General features: G+C 68.9%; 3 protein-coding genes across 3 annotated transcripts in view; 1 reads left to right on the top strand and 2 right to left on the bottom strand.

Moving 5' to 3' along the window:
* EMIHUDRAFT_225692 (hypothetical protein) overlaps positions 1-6,902 on the bottom strand; it is a gene marked incomplete at both ends in the record, with an annotated part of 7,713 nt that extends 811 nt beyond the window's left edge. The window contains 14 exons of the mRNA XM_005789630.1: positions 47-160; positions 312-395; positions 867-1,000; positions 1,243-1,315; positions 1,617-1,880; positions 1,964-2,122; positions 2,456-2,806; positions 3,036-3,557; positions 3,957-4,112; positions 4,324-4,500; positions 4,552-4,862; positions 5,184-5,964; positions 6,162-6,272; positions 6,558-6,902. Of these exons, the coding sequence (XP_005789687.1) occupies positions 47-160; positions 312-395; positions 867-1,000; positions 1,243-1,315; positions 1,617-1,880; positions 1,964-2,122; positions 2,456-2,806; positions 3,036-3,557; positions 3,957-4,112; positions 4,324-4,500; positions 4,552-4,862; positions 5,184-5,964; positions 6,162-6,272; positions 6,558-6,902 (3,582 nt within the window). The remainder of the gene's footprint in view (positions 1-46; positions 161-311; positions 396-866; positions 1,001-1,242; positions 1,316-1,616; positions 1,881-1,963; positions 2,123-2,455; positions 2,807-3,035; positions 3,558-3,956; positions 4,113-4,323; positions 4,501-4,551; positions 4,863-5,183; positions 5,965-6,161; positions 6,273-6,557) is intronic.
* Positions 6,903-7,974: 1,072 nt separating this feature from the next.
* EMIHUDRAFT_109907 (hypothetical protein) lies at positions 7,975-8,928 on the top strand (the record flags this gene model as incomplete). Its single annotated transcript, XM_005789629.1, has 1 exon — positions 7,975-8,928. The coding sequence occupies one exon, from the start codon at positions 7,975-7,977 to the stop codon at positions 8,926-8,928; it is 954 nt and encodes a 317-aa protein (XP_005789686.1).
* Positions 8,929-9,556: 628 nt separating this feature from the next.
* Positions 9,557-10,197, bottom strand: EMIHUDRAFT_362191 (hypothetical protein; the record flags this gene model as incomplete). The annotated part of the gene is made up of 1 exon (XM_005789628.1): positions 9,557-10,197. Exon 1 carries the CDS (start codon positions 10,175-10,177, stop codon positions 9,557-9,559), a length of 621 nt encoding a protein of 206 aa, XP_005789685.1. The 5' UTR covers positions 10,178-10,197.
* Positions 10,198-12,833: the final 2,636 nt, after the last annotated feature.

Below are 12,833 nucleotides of genomic sequence, written 5' to 3'. Positions count from 1 at the left end.
CGGAGCGCGCGGGGCGGCGGCGGCCGCGCGCGGGCGGGAAGCGCACCTCTGGCGCCTTTGCCTCGGACGAGGGGAAGACGTGCCAGAACTTGGGCAGCGCCGCCTCCCAGTCGTCGAGGATCGCCTTTGCCTTTTGCGACCCCGTCGCCTCGAGGTGCGCCTGCTCGCAGCAGAGGAGGCCGCCGTGAGGCGCCCGCCCTCGCACAGCGCGCCCGGCCGCGCGGCGGGCGCCGCGGGGGCGTCGCGGGGGCGCCGCGGGGGCGTCGCGCCTCGATGAGCTCGCGCAGCTGCTCGGCGCCGAGAGGGTTCACCCGCTGCATCTGCACGTCGCGGTTGATGCGCGGCGCGAGGCTGTACCCCTCCCCCTCCTCCAGGAAGTAGCCCCAGCCGCCCGTCTGCCCGGCGCCGACGTTGCGGCCGACCTGCAGCCGCCCGCCGGCGGGCCGGTCGGTGCCCGGCGCGGCCTCCCACTCCCTCTCCCCGCTCTCGCCTCTCCCGCAGCACGAGGTGCAGCCAAGGTGCGGCCGAGGTGCAGCCGAGGTGCGGCCAAGGTGCGGCCGAGGTGCGGCCGAGGTGCGGCCGAGGTGCGGCCGAGGTGCGGCCGAGGTGCGGCCGAGGTGCGGCCGAGGTGCGGCCGAGGTGCGGCCGAGGTGCGGCCGAGGTGCGGCCGAGGTGCGGCCGAGGTGCGGCCGAGGTGCGGCCGAGGTGCGGCCGAGGTTCAGCCGAGATCGCCTGCCCGAGCGCGACCACCACGCCGCCCGTCATGTACTCGCAGCAGTGGTCGCCCGTCCCCTCGACCACCGCCTGTTCACAGCTGCAGGTGTGAAGAGACGCTGTTCACAGTGGTCGCCCGCCCCCTCGACCACCGCCTCGGCGTTCGAGTTTCGCACGCAGAAGCGCTCGCCCGCGCGCCCGGCCGCGAAGAAGCGGCCGCCCGTCGCGCCGTAGAGGCACGTGTTGCCCACAATCACCGACTCGGACGGCTCGAACCCGATCTCGCCTGCTCGCACGGCCACGGGGGCGCGGGGCGGGGGGCGGGGCGGAGTGGGGGGGGGCGGGGTGGGGCGGGGCGGGGGGTGGTTGGGGGGGGGGGTGGGGGGGGGTGGAGGGGCGCCGTGCACAGACGGGGCGGCGCGGCGCGGGGCCGGCCTCGCCCTCGGTCGGCTGGATCTCGGCTGCCTCTCGGCTGGATCTCGGCTGCCTCTCGGCCGCCTCTCGGCTGTCTCTCGGCTGTTGTCTCACCCCCGATCGGGTGGATGCGGATGCGGCCGCCGTGCATCGACTTGCCGACGTAGTCGTTTGCGTCTCCGCACACCTCGAGGTCGCGAGCCCGGGAGAGGTGGGGAGAGATGATGGGGAGAGGTGGGGAGAGGTGGGGAGAGGTGGGGAGAGGTGGGGAGAGGTGGGGAGAGGTGGGGAGAGGTGGGGAGAGGTAGGGAGAGATGATGGGGAGAGGTGGGGAGAGATGGGGAGAGGTGGGGAGAGATGATGGGGAGAGATGATGGGGAGAGGTGGGGAGAGGTGGGGAGAGGTGGGGAGAGGTGGGGAGAGGTGGGGAGAGATGGGGAGAGGTGGGGAGAGGTGGGGAGATCGGGGGAGATCTGGGGAGATCGCACCTCGAGGTCGAGCCCGTCGAGGCAGGCGAAGCCGAAGGACTGGCCCGCGCAGCCCTCGAAGACGAAGTGGATCGAGCCGCGCCAGCCGCGGTTCCCGTGCGCCTTTGCGATCTCGCCGGTGACGCGCGCGGTGGCGGTCCGGTCCGTGTTTGTGATCGGCGAGTGGACGGTCACATGCTCGTGCGCCTCGATGGCTCGCTTGATGTCCTCCCGCGCGAGCAGCTCGTCGTCGAGCGTGTCCGTCTGCGCCCACGGGTCGGGCACCTACCCACCAAGCGCCAAGCAAGGTGGACCAAGAGCTCGGACCGAGGCCGGCAGCGTCACCTCTGCGACCACGGCGCGGGCACCTCCGGCTGCCACGCGCGGTCGTGCCGCACGTCGGGCATCTGGCCGACGTAGCCGAGGTCGAGGTTGGCAGTCTTGTGCAGCGGCCGCTCGCGCTGGCGCAGCAGGTCGGCGCGGCCGATGATCTCGTCGAAGGAGGCGTAGCCGAGGTGCGCGAGCACCTGCGATATGGGGAGAGATGGGGAGATGTGGGGAGATACGGGGAGTAGCCGAGGTGGGCGAGCACACTGCGCCGCGAGCCGTCGGCGGTCGGGGGCGCGCCTCGGGCGATCTCGGGTCGATCTCGGGTCGATCTCGGGTCGATCTCGGGTCGATCTCGGGTCGATCTCGGGTCGATCTCGGGTCGATCTCGGGTCGATCTCGGGTCGATCTCGGGTCGATCTCGGGTCGATCTCGCGGCGATCTCGCGGCGATCTCGCGGCGATCTCGCGTCGATCTCGCGTCGATCTCGCGGCGATCTCGGGCGCCTGCCGCGACTCCTCGGCGATGTAGACGAAGAAGCCGAGCATGTCGTGCGGCACGCCCACGAACTTCCTGCGCAGCGCCTCCTTCTGCGTCGTGACGCCGACCGGGCAGTTGTTTGTGTGGCAGATGCGCGCGACGACGCAGCCGACCGCGATCATCGCGATGGTGCCGAAGCCAAACTCGTCGGCGCCGAGCAGCGCGCCCATCACCACATCGTACCCCGTCTTGAGGCCTCCGTCCACGCGGAGCACCACGCGGTCGCGCAGGTTGTTGAGCAGCAGCGCCTGGTGCGACTCGGCGAGCCCGAGCTCCCACGGCCCTCCCGCGTGCTTGATCGACGTGAGCGGCGAGGCGCCGGTGCCGCCGTCCGCCCCCGAGATCTGGATCACATCCGCGTCGGCCTTTGCGACGCCGCTGGCGACGGTGCCGATGCCGACCTGCCGTTGCAGCGTGGTGTGGTGGGGATGGCGGGGAGGCTGGAGGGAGAGGTGGCGACGAGGGCGGAGGAGGGGGCGGGGCGGCTGTCCGGATCGGCGGCGGTGGCGCTAGCGGCGGCAGCGTGCTTGGTGGCTGTGGCCGAAGGCGTGCCGGGGGGTGGGAGGATCTGACCTGCCCCACGAGCTTGACGGACACCTTTGCCTGCGGGTTGATCTGGTGCAGGTCGTAGATGAGCTGGGCCAGGTCCTCGATCGAGTAGATGTCGTGGTGCGGGGGCGGCGAGATGAGCATCACCCCCTCCTTGCACGCGCGGATCGAGGCGATGTACGCGTTCACCTTGGCGCCGGGCAGCTGGCCGCCCTCGCCCGGCTTTGCGCCCTGCGCGATCTTGATCTCGATCTGCTCGGCGGACATGAGGTACGCGGGCGTCACGCCGAAGCGGCCCGACGCCACCTGCTTGATCTTCGACGAGGCGATGTCGCCGTCCTGCAGCCCCTTGAGGTGCGGCCAGCTCGGGGAGTTGCCGTGGTCGTCAGAGTCCGAGACCGCCGTCCAGCGCGCCTCGTCCTCGCCGCCCTCGCCCGAGTTTGAGCGCGCGCCCGCGCGGTTCACGCCCATCGCGAGCGTCTCGTGCGCCTCGCGCGAGAGGGCGCCCAGCGACATGCCGCCCGTCGCGAACCGCCTCATGATGGCCTCGACCGGCTCGACCTAGGGTGAGGGTGAGGGTGAGGGTGAGGGTGAGGGTGAGGGTGAGGGTGAGGGTGAGGGTGAGGGTGAGGGTGAGGGTGAGGGTGAGGGTGAGGGTGAGGGTGAGGGTGAGGGTGAGGGTGAGGGTGAGGGTGAGGGTGAGGGTGAGGGTGAGGGTGAGGGTGAGGGTGAGGGTGAGGGTGAGGGTGAGGGTGAGGGTGAGGGTGAGGGTGAGGGTGAGGGTGGCTCGACCTCGTCGATCGAGATTGGCTCGCGGTCCGACACCTGGGTTCGGGTACCGCGGGGGTAGGGGATGGGTGCCACGGGGGTAGGGGATGGGTTGGGGTGCGGCGGGGTTGCCATCTCGAGCATGTCGCGGAGGGTCGCGGGCGGCGCGGCCGCGACGGCGTCGTTGAAGAGCTTGTACTGGTCGCGCCCCTTGTCCCAGTCGCCGGCCTCGTACGAGTCGAGCGCCTTGTGCAGCATCTTGGACATCGGCGGCGTGTTCTCGTGGTGCTCCTTCTTCGCGTAAAACTTGACGAAGCCGTAGTTGAGCAGCCGCTCGGGCGGCGCCGCGCCGCCGAACGCCGTCGCGTGCCACTCCGCAACCTTGTGGGGAGGTGAGCGGAGGGGAGGAGAGTGAGGAGGTGAGTGGAGTGGTATGGTGTGGAGGTGATGGTGTTGAAGGGTGTGTGTGTGTAAAAGGTGGAGTGATGGTGAGGAGGTGGGCGGTGGAGTGATGGTGAGGTGTGATGAAGTGGAGTGATGGGACCTCCTCGGCCAGCTCGGGCGGCGTGAGGCCGCCCACGCGGGAGGGGGTGCCGCGGAAGGCGGTCTCGACAAGCTGCTCGCCGATGCCGATGGCCTCGAAGATCTGCGCGCCGTGGTACGACGAGAGGAGCGAGATCCCAATCTTGGACAGGATCTTGAGCACGCCCGCCTCGAGCGCCTTTGGGGAGATATGGGGAGATGTGGGGAGATGTGGGGAGATCTTGAGCACGCCCGCCTCGAGCGCCTTGCGCGTGTTGACGAGCGACGCGCGCAGCGAGATGTCGTTGAGCTTGCCCTGCTCGCGCATCTTCGCCGACTTGTCCGACTCGTACAGGAAGCGCACCGCGGACCAGAGCATGTACGGGTGCACCGCCGACGCGCCGTAGCCGACGAGGCAGGCGATGTGGTGCGTCGACCACGCCTGCGCCGTCTCGACCAGGATGGAGGCGCGCATGCGCAGCCCCGCGCGGATGAGGTGGTGGTGCACCGCGCCGACGGCGAGGAGCGGCGGGACGAAGGTGAGGTCGGCGGTGCGGCCGCCTATACAACAAATCGAGCCTGTCAATATCTGTACTATAGGGGACGAAGGGTGAGGTCGGCGGTGCGGCTCGCCCTCGCGGAAGTCGGAGAGGAGCACGGCCTCGGCGCCGTCGCGCACCGCCTGCTCCGCCTGCCCGGGGGGGGGGGGGAGAGATATGGGGAGATGTGGGGTGCGGTACGGCGTCGGCGAGGTGATCTCGCCGCTGCAGCAGGCTCGAGCAGCGAGCTTGCCAGATCTCCCCACACCTCGCCGCATCTCGCCGCATCTCGCCCACATCTCGCCGCATCTCGCCTGCATCTCGAGGTCCTCTGAAGTCCAACCAAAGGCGGTCATCTGCTGCACGAGGCCGGGAGGCACCTCGGCCTCGCACTCGACCGCGAACTCGTCGCGGTAGGGCACCTTCTTGGCCTTGGCGGCCATCCACTCGCTGTAGGGCGCCTCGGCGGCGAGCCCCTTCTTCACCTCGAGGTTCGTCTTGAACTCGCCCGTCGCGAGGTTGATTGTGATGCAGTTGCCAGGGCCCAGCCGGCCCTTGCGCACCACGTCCGCGTCGTCCACCTCGACGACGCCGGTCTCGGACATGAACGCGACGAGCCCGTCCTTGGTCTCGAGGAAGCGGGCCGGCCGCAGCCCGTTCCGGTCGAGCTGGGCGCCCAGCTGCGTGCCGTCGCAGAAGGTGAGGAGGGCGGGGCCGTCCCACGGCTCCTGCAGCCCCGCATAGTAGTCGAGCATCGCCGTCACCTCCGGGTGGTCGTCGTACGCGGGCTGGTCGCGGTACGCCTCGGGCACGAGCGCAGAGAGGGCGAGCACGGGCTGCTTGCCCGTCCCGCGGATCGCATTCTCAAACACCGAGTCGAGGTTGGCGGAGTCGGACTTCGTGTCGGAGCAGAGCGGGTCGCGCCGGCCACGCTGCACGTCGAGCGCGCGCTGCCAGTTGACGTTGCCGATGAGGGTGTTGATCTCGCCGTTGTGCGCCAGGCAGCGCATCGGCTGCGCGAGCGGCCACTTCGGCACCGTGTTTGTCGAGAAGCGTCGGTGGTAGATTGCGAAGTTGGTCGTGTAGCGCTCGTCGGTGAGGTCGCCGTAGAAGCGGCCGAGCACCTGCGATGGGAGAGGCGGCGTGGGGGGCGGCGAGGGCGGCGGCGGCGAGGGCGGCGGGGGTGGCGGCGGCGAGGGCGGCGGCGGCGAGGGCGGCGGCGGCGGCGGCGGGGAGGGCGGCGGCGGCGGCGGCGGGGAGGGCGGCGGCGGCGGCGGCGGGGAGGGCGGCGGCGGCGGCGGCGGCGACGGGGGAGACGCACCGCCGACTGGACCATCCCCTTGTAGACGATCGTGCGCGAGGAAAGGGAGGCGAAGTACGTCTCGCCGACCGGGCAGTCGGGGTTCTCCTTTGCGTGCTCGAGGAGGTCCGCCTGGGCCGGCGAGATTGCGGGAGATTGCGGGAGATTGCGGGAGATTGCGGGAGATTGCCTGGGTCGAGCGGCGAGGGCTTGTGCAGCGCGCACTCGAGAGGGTGGGGAGGGAGATGGGGCAGATTGCGTGAGATTGCGTGAGATTGCCTGGGTCGAGCGGCGCAGCTTGTACAGCGCTCGCTCGAGATCGTCCCGTCGCAGCGTCGGGTGGTGGAGGAAGGCTTGGCGGATGGTGGGGAGGGCGTCGCGCGCGAGCGGGCCGAGCGACTCCTTGGCCTGCGGCACCTCCCGCCACCCCACGACCTCGAACCCCTTGAGCGCCGCCTGCGTCTCGAGCAGGTGCTGCGCTTGCTGCGCCGCCTCGGGCTGCTGCGGCAGAAACGCCATCGCGACGCCCATCGAGTCGGCGGGCTTGCCGCCGAGCGAGCCGTCCGCCTCGAAGAGGCCCCACGGCACCGCCGTCATCACGCCCGCCCCGTCGCCCGACACGCGGTCGCCGCCGCACCCGCCGCGGTGCTCCATGCAGCTCAGCGCGTGCAACGCCCGTGCGATGATGTCGTGGTTGTTGCGCCCCTTGGTGTCGGCGAGGAAGCCGACGCCGCACGCGTCGCGCTCGCCGACCAGCGGCATCGGGCCCGGCTCAGGCACGCCCAGCTGACCCAGCCCGAGCGGCAGGTCGGAGCTGGGGAACCGTGGCCGGTCGGCGTCGGCGGCTGCGGCGGCGCCCGTGGCGAGCGGAGCGGAGGCGCGGCGCGACGCGACCGCCGGCCGCGCAGAGGGACCCGCACCCGCCGTGGCCGGCGGGCGGAACGCAGCGGTGGACGCGAGCAAGACCAGCATAATTTCCAACCCTGTGGTCGCCCTCGAGGCTCCCCGACACTCCGAAGAGCTCGAAAGACTTCCGACTTCGCAGCAAGTACGCCAAGCACGGCGGCGCGTGAGCGGGTACTCCGGTGGGGGGCGATGTTGGGGCAGTATCAGTAAAAACAAGCTTTACTTAGTTACCGGACCGGCGCTCGCGCGGGAGCCATAGCACAGCGGTGTGATGGAGGGGTGGCCCAACCGGGGCCGGAATCTAGAGAGAGAAAAGAGGCGAAAGAAACAGTTAAACTAGGACACTCAGTCAGCTGATGCCACACGTCCCGCCCGGCGGCCCGGGATCCCGGGTGAGCGCATGCTTGAAACCTAAAAGACGAAAAAAGACGAAAAAGAATTTTACAAGAAACTCCACCGCGCCCCGTCTTGTGAAGAAAGCCATATCTGACCCGCCGTACGGTAGGTTGGCGCGTACGTGAATAATGGCCGTTGTCGATGTCCGCTCCGCCGCGCCTCTGTCTGTACTCATTGCCCAGATCTCCCTGTCAGCTGTGAGTCACTCAGGGCCGCCCGACAGGGCCCGGCACGGCCGCGGGCAGGGCGGGGGGCTATGAGCTGAGAGGCTCCTCTCTGCTCTCTCCCCACCGTTGCTCTCCCCTGTGTGCGCTAGCCTATGATGAGAAAAGAGGTCCTATGGCGCTGGTCTATGAGATTGAGGTGGAGCCCTGGAGGCCTTCACAGATAACGGAAAAGAATTTTCCACCTCTTCACAGATAGTTGATAAGAAAGAATTATTAAACTCGCCCAAATCCGATAGAGCTCTACGAACGGCCCGATAAAACGTCGATAAAGCAAGCACGTGCATATCGACCGATCACGCCGAACAATGCGCCTGGGCATCTCGCTCTCGCCTCTTCTTGTTCTTCAGGCGGCCGCCGCCCTTGCGTCCGATGACGTCCTCCTAGTAGACGGCGGCTCCTGTCCAGCCGACCGACTGAAGGTTGTGACAAACGCAGCATGCAAGACGGCAAGGGAGGAGGTGCAGCCCCGGAAGTCGAAGTACCGTGGGAAGGAGAGGACGAGCTCTTGGCCGAGCGGCTGCTACTACTGCGATGGCGTGCAAGGCTGCCAATCCGGGACGTGGCTCAACCGCCATCCCAATGGCGGCCGTGTGCCAGCCGGCGTGCAGACCTACTGCGCTAAGGCGGCGTGGTCTGGTTGCAGCAACGGTGGCTGCGCCGGCGGCGCGACGAGCGTCTTGTTTGCTGGCGACAGCGATATCGAGCTGTGGAAAAAGACTCGACAATATTTCCCTGGCTCGGCCAACGAGGGCGTCGGCGGCTGGACTTGCCGCAAGCTACGGAAGAAGATTGGTGGCTTCCTAGACCGCTACAACCCAGAATGGGTCGTCCTCGTGTGCGGAGAGAATGACGTTGGTAACGGCCGCACTGTCTCGGCGACATTCGACGATTTCCGGGCGATCGTCTCGAAGATCAACGCGGCGGGAGCTCGCGTTGTATATGTTGGCACAAAGCCGGAGCCATCAACGTCGTCTCTTCATGCAAAGTATCGCGCCTACGACCGACTAATCCGTCAGCACGCCGCTTCCCTCGCAAGCGCAGCATTGGGCTCCCGGCCTCCACTGATTATGGTCGATAGCTACCGAGGCTTCGTCGATCTCGGCAACCCAAACTCCCTGTACGCTGGAGACAGGCTTCACCTAAGCAAAAAAGGCTACGCACACTGGACGACTTGGACGCAGCAGGCGCTGGCGCAGGCCAGCACGGCGTGTGAGGTGTGGCGCAGCGGTGCGTGCACGCAGAACGGGGGCCGCAGATGAAAAAGTGTTTCTGGCTCAGTTACAGCTGCAAGCCGCAACGGAGCCACTGTCGTCGTTCGACGCGGCACACGTGGTGATTTATGAGTGCTCCGCGGACGACTCTCTGTCTGTCTCTCTCTCCGTTCGTCGGTGATTATTTCGTTGTGTATGTATCCCATGACTCCAAATGACAAACTGTGTGCGCCAGATTCTGAAAAAATCTGTGCATAATTCTACTGTGCGCCAGATTAAAGCCGTATGTGCATACTATTCTACGGCTCTAGTCCCGAGTCTCCCGAAACTCCCGTCCGTGCCCCCAGTGTCGTGCGAGGGAGTTTTGTTGTAAAATTCTAGTGCCAAGGAGGAGGGCACGTTGCGTTTTTGCGTCCCCGGTAAAGGAGCTTAAAGGGCAGAACAAGTGGTGGGCAAGCAAGGTAAAGGCGAGCCTCGCATCTCCACGCCCGAACACGGGCAGGAGGCCCACGGCAACAGGTCCAGTGCAACGTGGGTGAGCAGACCTGCACCCCACTGCCTTCCTCCCAGTCACAACCCGCGCACACATTGTCACAACCACGTCTCGGCACGCGCGAGCATAACCGAAATCGCAGCCAGCGCCGAGTGCCGCGCCGCGCGCGAAAGCAGGCCCCTCTTACTGCGTCTCGCGCGTGATCGCGAAGCCCAAGACGCAGTGGCCAAAGTCGAGCGCCGCGATGCCGTTCGTGGCTCCCGCCGAGTCGAGGTGGTACCGCTCGTGGATCTCGTAGATCGAGCGGACGAGGAGCGCCGCCCGCGCGCGCGCCGCCGCGGGGAAGAGCGAGTGGCTTGCCGACGACCACGGCGCCGCCGCCCGCCGGATCAGCGCCGCCGCCTCGCCCTCGCCGCCCGCGGCGCGCCGCAGCGGCGTCGGCTCGCCCTCGTGCAAGCTCGCGCCGCTGCGCAGGAGGGCGGTGGCGCGGGCGGCGGTGAGGGTCTCAAGGTGCGCGAGCGGCGTCCAGCCGCGGCTGGCGACCAGCCAGGCGGCGAGGTCGGCGTGGCCTTGGCGGTTTGCGGCCTCCTCGGGCGTGCCGAAGGGCGTAGCGGCGCGGGAGGCGCCGTAGGAGGAGAGGAGCTTGCCGACGTCGAGGTGGCCGTTTAAGCACGCCATGAACAGCGGCGTGGCACCGTTCTGCTTGGCTTGGTCGATCGCTGCGCCGGCCTCGAGGAGCAGCCGGACGCACTCGAGCTGGCCCTCCTGGCTCGCGATGTACAGCGGCGTGGTACCGCAATTCATCGCTTGGTTGATGCCAGCGCCAGCGTCGCGCAGCAGCCGGGCGACCTCCAGGTGGCCGTCCTCGCACGCCGCGAACAGCGGCGTGGCGCCTTCCTCATCGGCCTGGTCGATCGCCGCGCCAGCCTCGAGAAGCAGCCGAACGCACTCGAGCTGGCCCTCCTGGCTCGCCATGAGCAGCGGCGTGGTACCGCAGTTCATCGCTTGGTTGACCGCCGCGCCAGCGTCGCGCAGCAGCCGGGCGACCTCGAGGTGGCCGTTCTGGCTCGCGATGATCAGCGGCGTGAAGCCTTCAGCGTCTGCATGAGCCAACGCCGCACCAGCCTCGAGGAGCAGCCGGGCGCACTCGAGGTGGCCATCCTGGCTCGCCATGAACAGCGGCGTGCAGCCTTCACAATCCACTTGGTCAGTCGTCGCGCCAGCCTCGACGAGCAGCCGCGCGATCTCGAGGTGGCCCTTCTGGCACGCCATGTACAGCGGCGTGCGGCCTTCAGAATCCGCTTGGTCGGTCGCCGCGCCAGCCTCGAGGAGCAGCCGAACGCACTCGAGCTGGCCCCCCTGGCACGCCATGAACAGCGGCGTGGCGCCGCCGTTCATCGCTTGGTTGATGTCAGCGCCAGCGTCGCGCAGCAGCCGGGCGACCTCGGGGTGGCCCTTCTGGCACGCGATGAACAGCGGCGTGACGCCGTTGCCGCAGGCCTGGTCGATCGCTGCGCCAGCCTCGAGAAGCAGCCGGGCGATCTCGACGTGGTTGTTCTGGCTCGCGATGCACAGCGGCGTGGCGCCGTTCTGGTTGGCTTGGTTGATGGCCGCGCCAGCATTGCGCAGCAGCTGGGCGCACTCGAGCTGGCCGTTCTCGCACGCGATGAACAGCGGCGTGGCGCCGCTCTCCTGGGCCTGGTTGATGTCAGCGCCAGCGTCGCGCAGCAGCCGGGCGATCTCGAGGTGGCCCTTGTAGCACGCGACGTACAGCGGCGTGAAGCCTTCAGCGTTTGCATGAGCCACCGCCGCGCCAGCCTCGACGAGCAGCCGGGCGCACTGGTCATGGCCCTTCAGGCTCGCGACGTACAGCGGCGTGAAGCCTCTGGCGTCTGCTTGGTTGACCGCCGCGTTGGCCTCGACGAGCAGCCGCGCGATCTCGAGCTGGCCGGTCAAATTCGCGATGTACAGCGGCGTGACGCCTCTGGAGTCTGCTTGGTCGGTCGCCGCGCCAGCCTCGAGGAGCAGCCGGGCGCACTCGACGTGGCCCTTGTAGCACGCGATGGATAGCGCGGAAGCGCCGCCGCCAGTCGTCACCCCCACGCTCGCGCCGCCTTCGAGCAGCAGCCGCACCGCCTCGGCCTGCCCGTGCCGAGCGGCCCAGGTCAGCAGCGTGTCCTGCTTCTCGGTGTCGTGCCGCGCGTCGAGCTGGGCCGCGAGCGACGTGCCGCGCGTCCGCCGCCCGGAGAGGAAGGCGCGCAGCCAGGCCAGGTCGCCCCGAGCCAGGTCGGCGAGCTGGGTTGGGAGGAGGGCGCCCCTCATGCCGCCAGAAAGAAGAAAACCAAGGCCAAAGAATTTTACAACAATGCCTCACAGCAGACTGGCTCGGACTGGCACTACAAATGGCACAGCAGGCGACGGCCCCTTACGGGTCGTCAAAGAGGCCGGCGTACTCCTCCGGCCGCTCCTCCCCCTCCCAATCCTCCCCGGGCTCTGGCTCCTCCTCCTTCGCCCGCGCCCTCGCCCCCCGCCGGCGGCGGTTCCGTGCGGCCGTCGCCCCCGCCCCCTCCCCGCCCCCATCACGGCCGGAGCCGTACCACCCCGCGCGCACGAGGAACGAGGACTGAGCCTCAACCTCGTCCACCCTCACCGCCCTCACGGCGGCGTCGCACGCCTCAGCCCGCGAAGCGCCAGCAGCATGCGCCGCGGCGTACGCCGCGTCGCCTACCGCCTGCCTCGCGAGAGACGCGGCGCGCCACTCGTCCTCCAGGGCCGCCGAGCCCCACGCAGGGTCTCCCGCAAGCCAGTCCACGCCCTCCTCCCCCCCGTCCGAGTCGCCATCCGAGCTCAACTCGCCCTCGCCCTCGCCCTCGCCTCGCGCCTCGCCGCTCCCATCCTGCGGCTGCGCCACGCCCCGCGCCTCGCAGCAGCCCCATCCTTGGCAGAGCCCGCCGCACATGCCATGCGCGACGTATGCCTGGCGCAGGCCAGGCACCTCCCACCGATCGTCAGTGGTGGCGAGATAGGGCGCCGCGCAGCGGCCTGTCGAGTTAGCCCACCGCCACGCGCCCGCCCGCCACAACTCGCCCGCCGACCCGGGCCGCCCGCAGAGGCAGCACGGCTCGACGACGTCGAGCCACTGCCCGACGTTCTGCTGCGCCCAATGCGCCCACCACCACGCCGCCCCGCCGCGGCGCCGCCAGCTTTCATGTTCCGGATGGTCGGCACTAGGAAAAGAAGAATCCTGAGCGCCTGCTGCGCGCGACTCGAGGTCGCGCGGCTCAATGCGGGCGGTCATGGAGGCCTCACCTTCGAAAAGGGAGGCTACGTGGACCTCTCGGGAACAATCGGGCGACACGGCGCCGCTCTCCTCCCCCTCCGCCGGCGCCGCGCCGCCGGGGAATTCCTCCTCCAGAATGCGCCGCGAGCCTGTCGTGTCCCCTGTCAGGAGCAGGAGAGC

This window comes from Emiliania huxleyi (assembly GCF_000372725.1).
Source record: "Emiliania huxleyi CCMP1516 chromosome Unknown EMIHUscaffold_126, whole genome shotgun sequence".
NCBI classification, from domain to species: domain Eukaryota; phylum Haptophyta; order Isochrysidales; family Noelaerhabdaceae; genus Emiliania; species Emiliania huxleyi.
The sequence above is the reverse complement of the archived record's forward strand: the minus strand, read 5'-3'. Positions and strand labels throughout refer to the sequence as shown.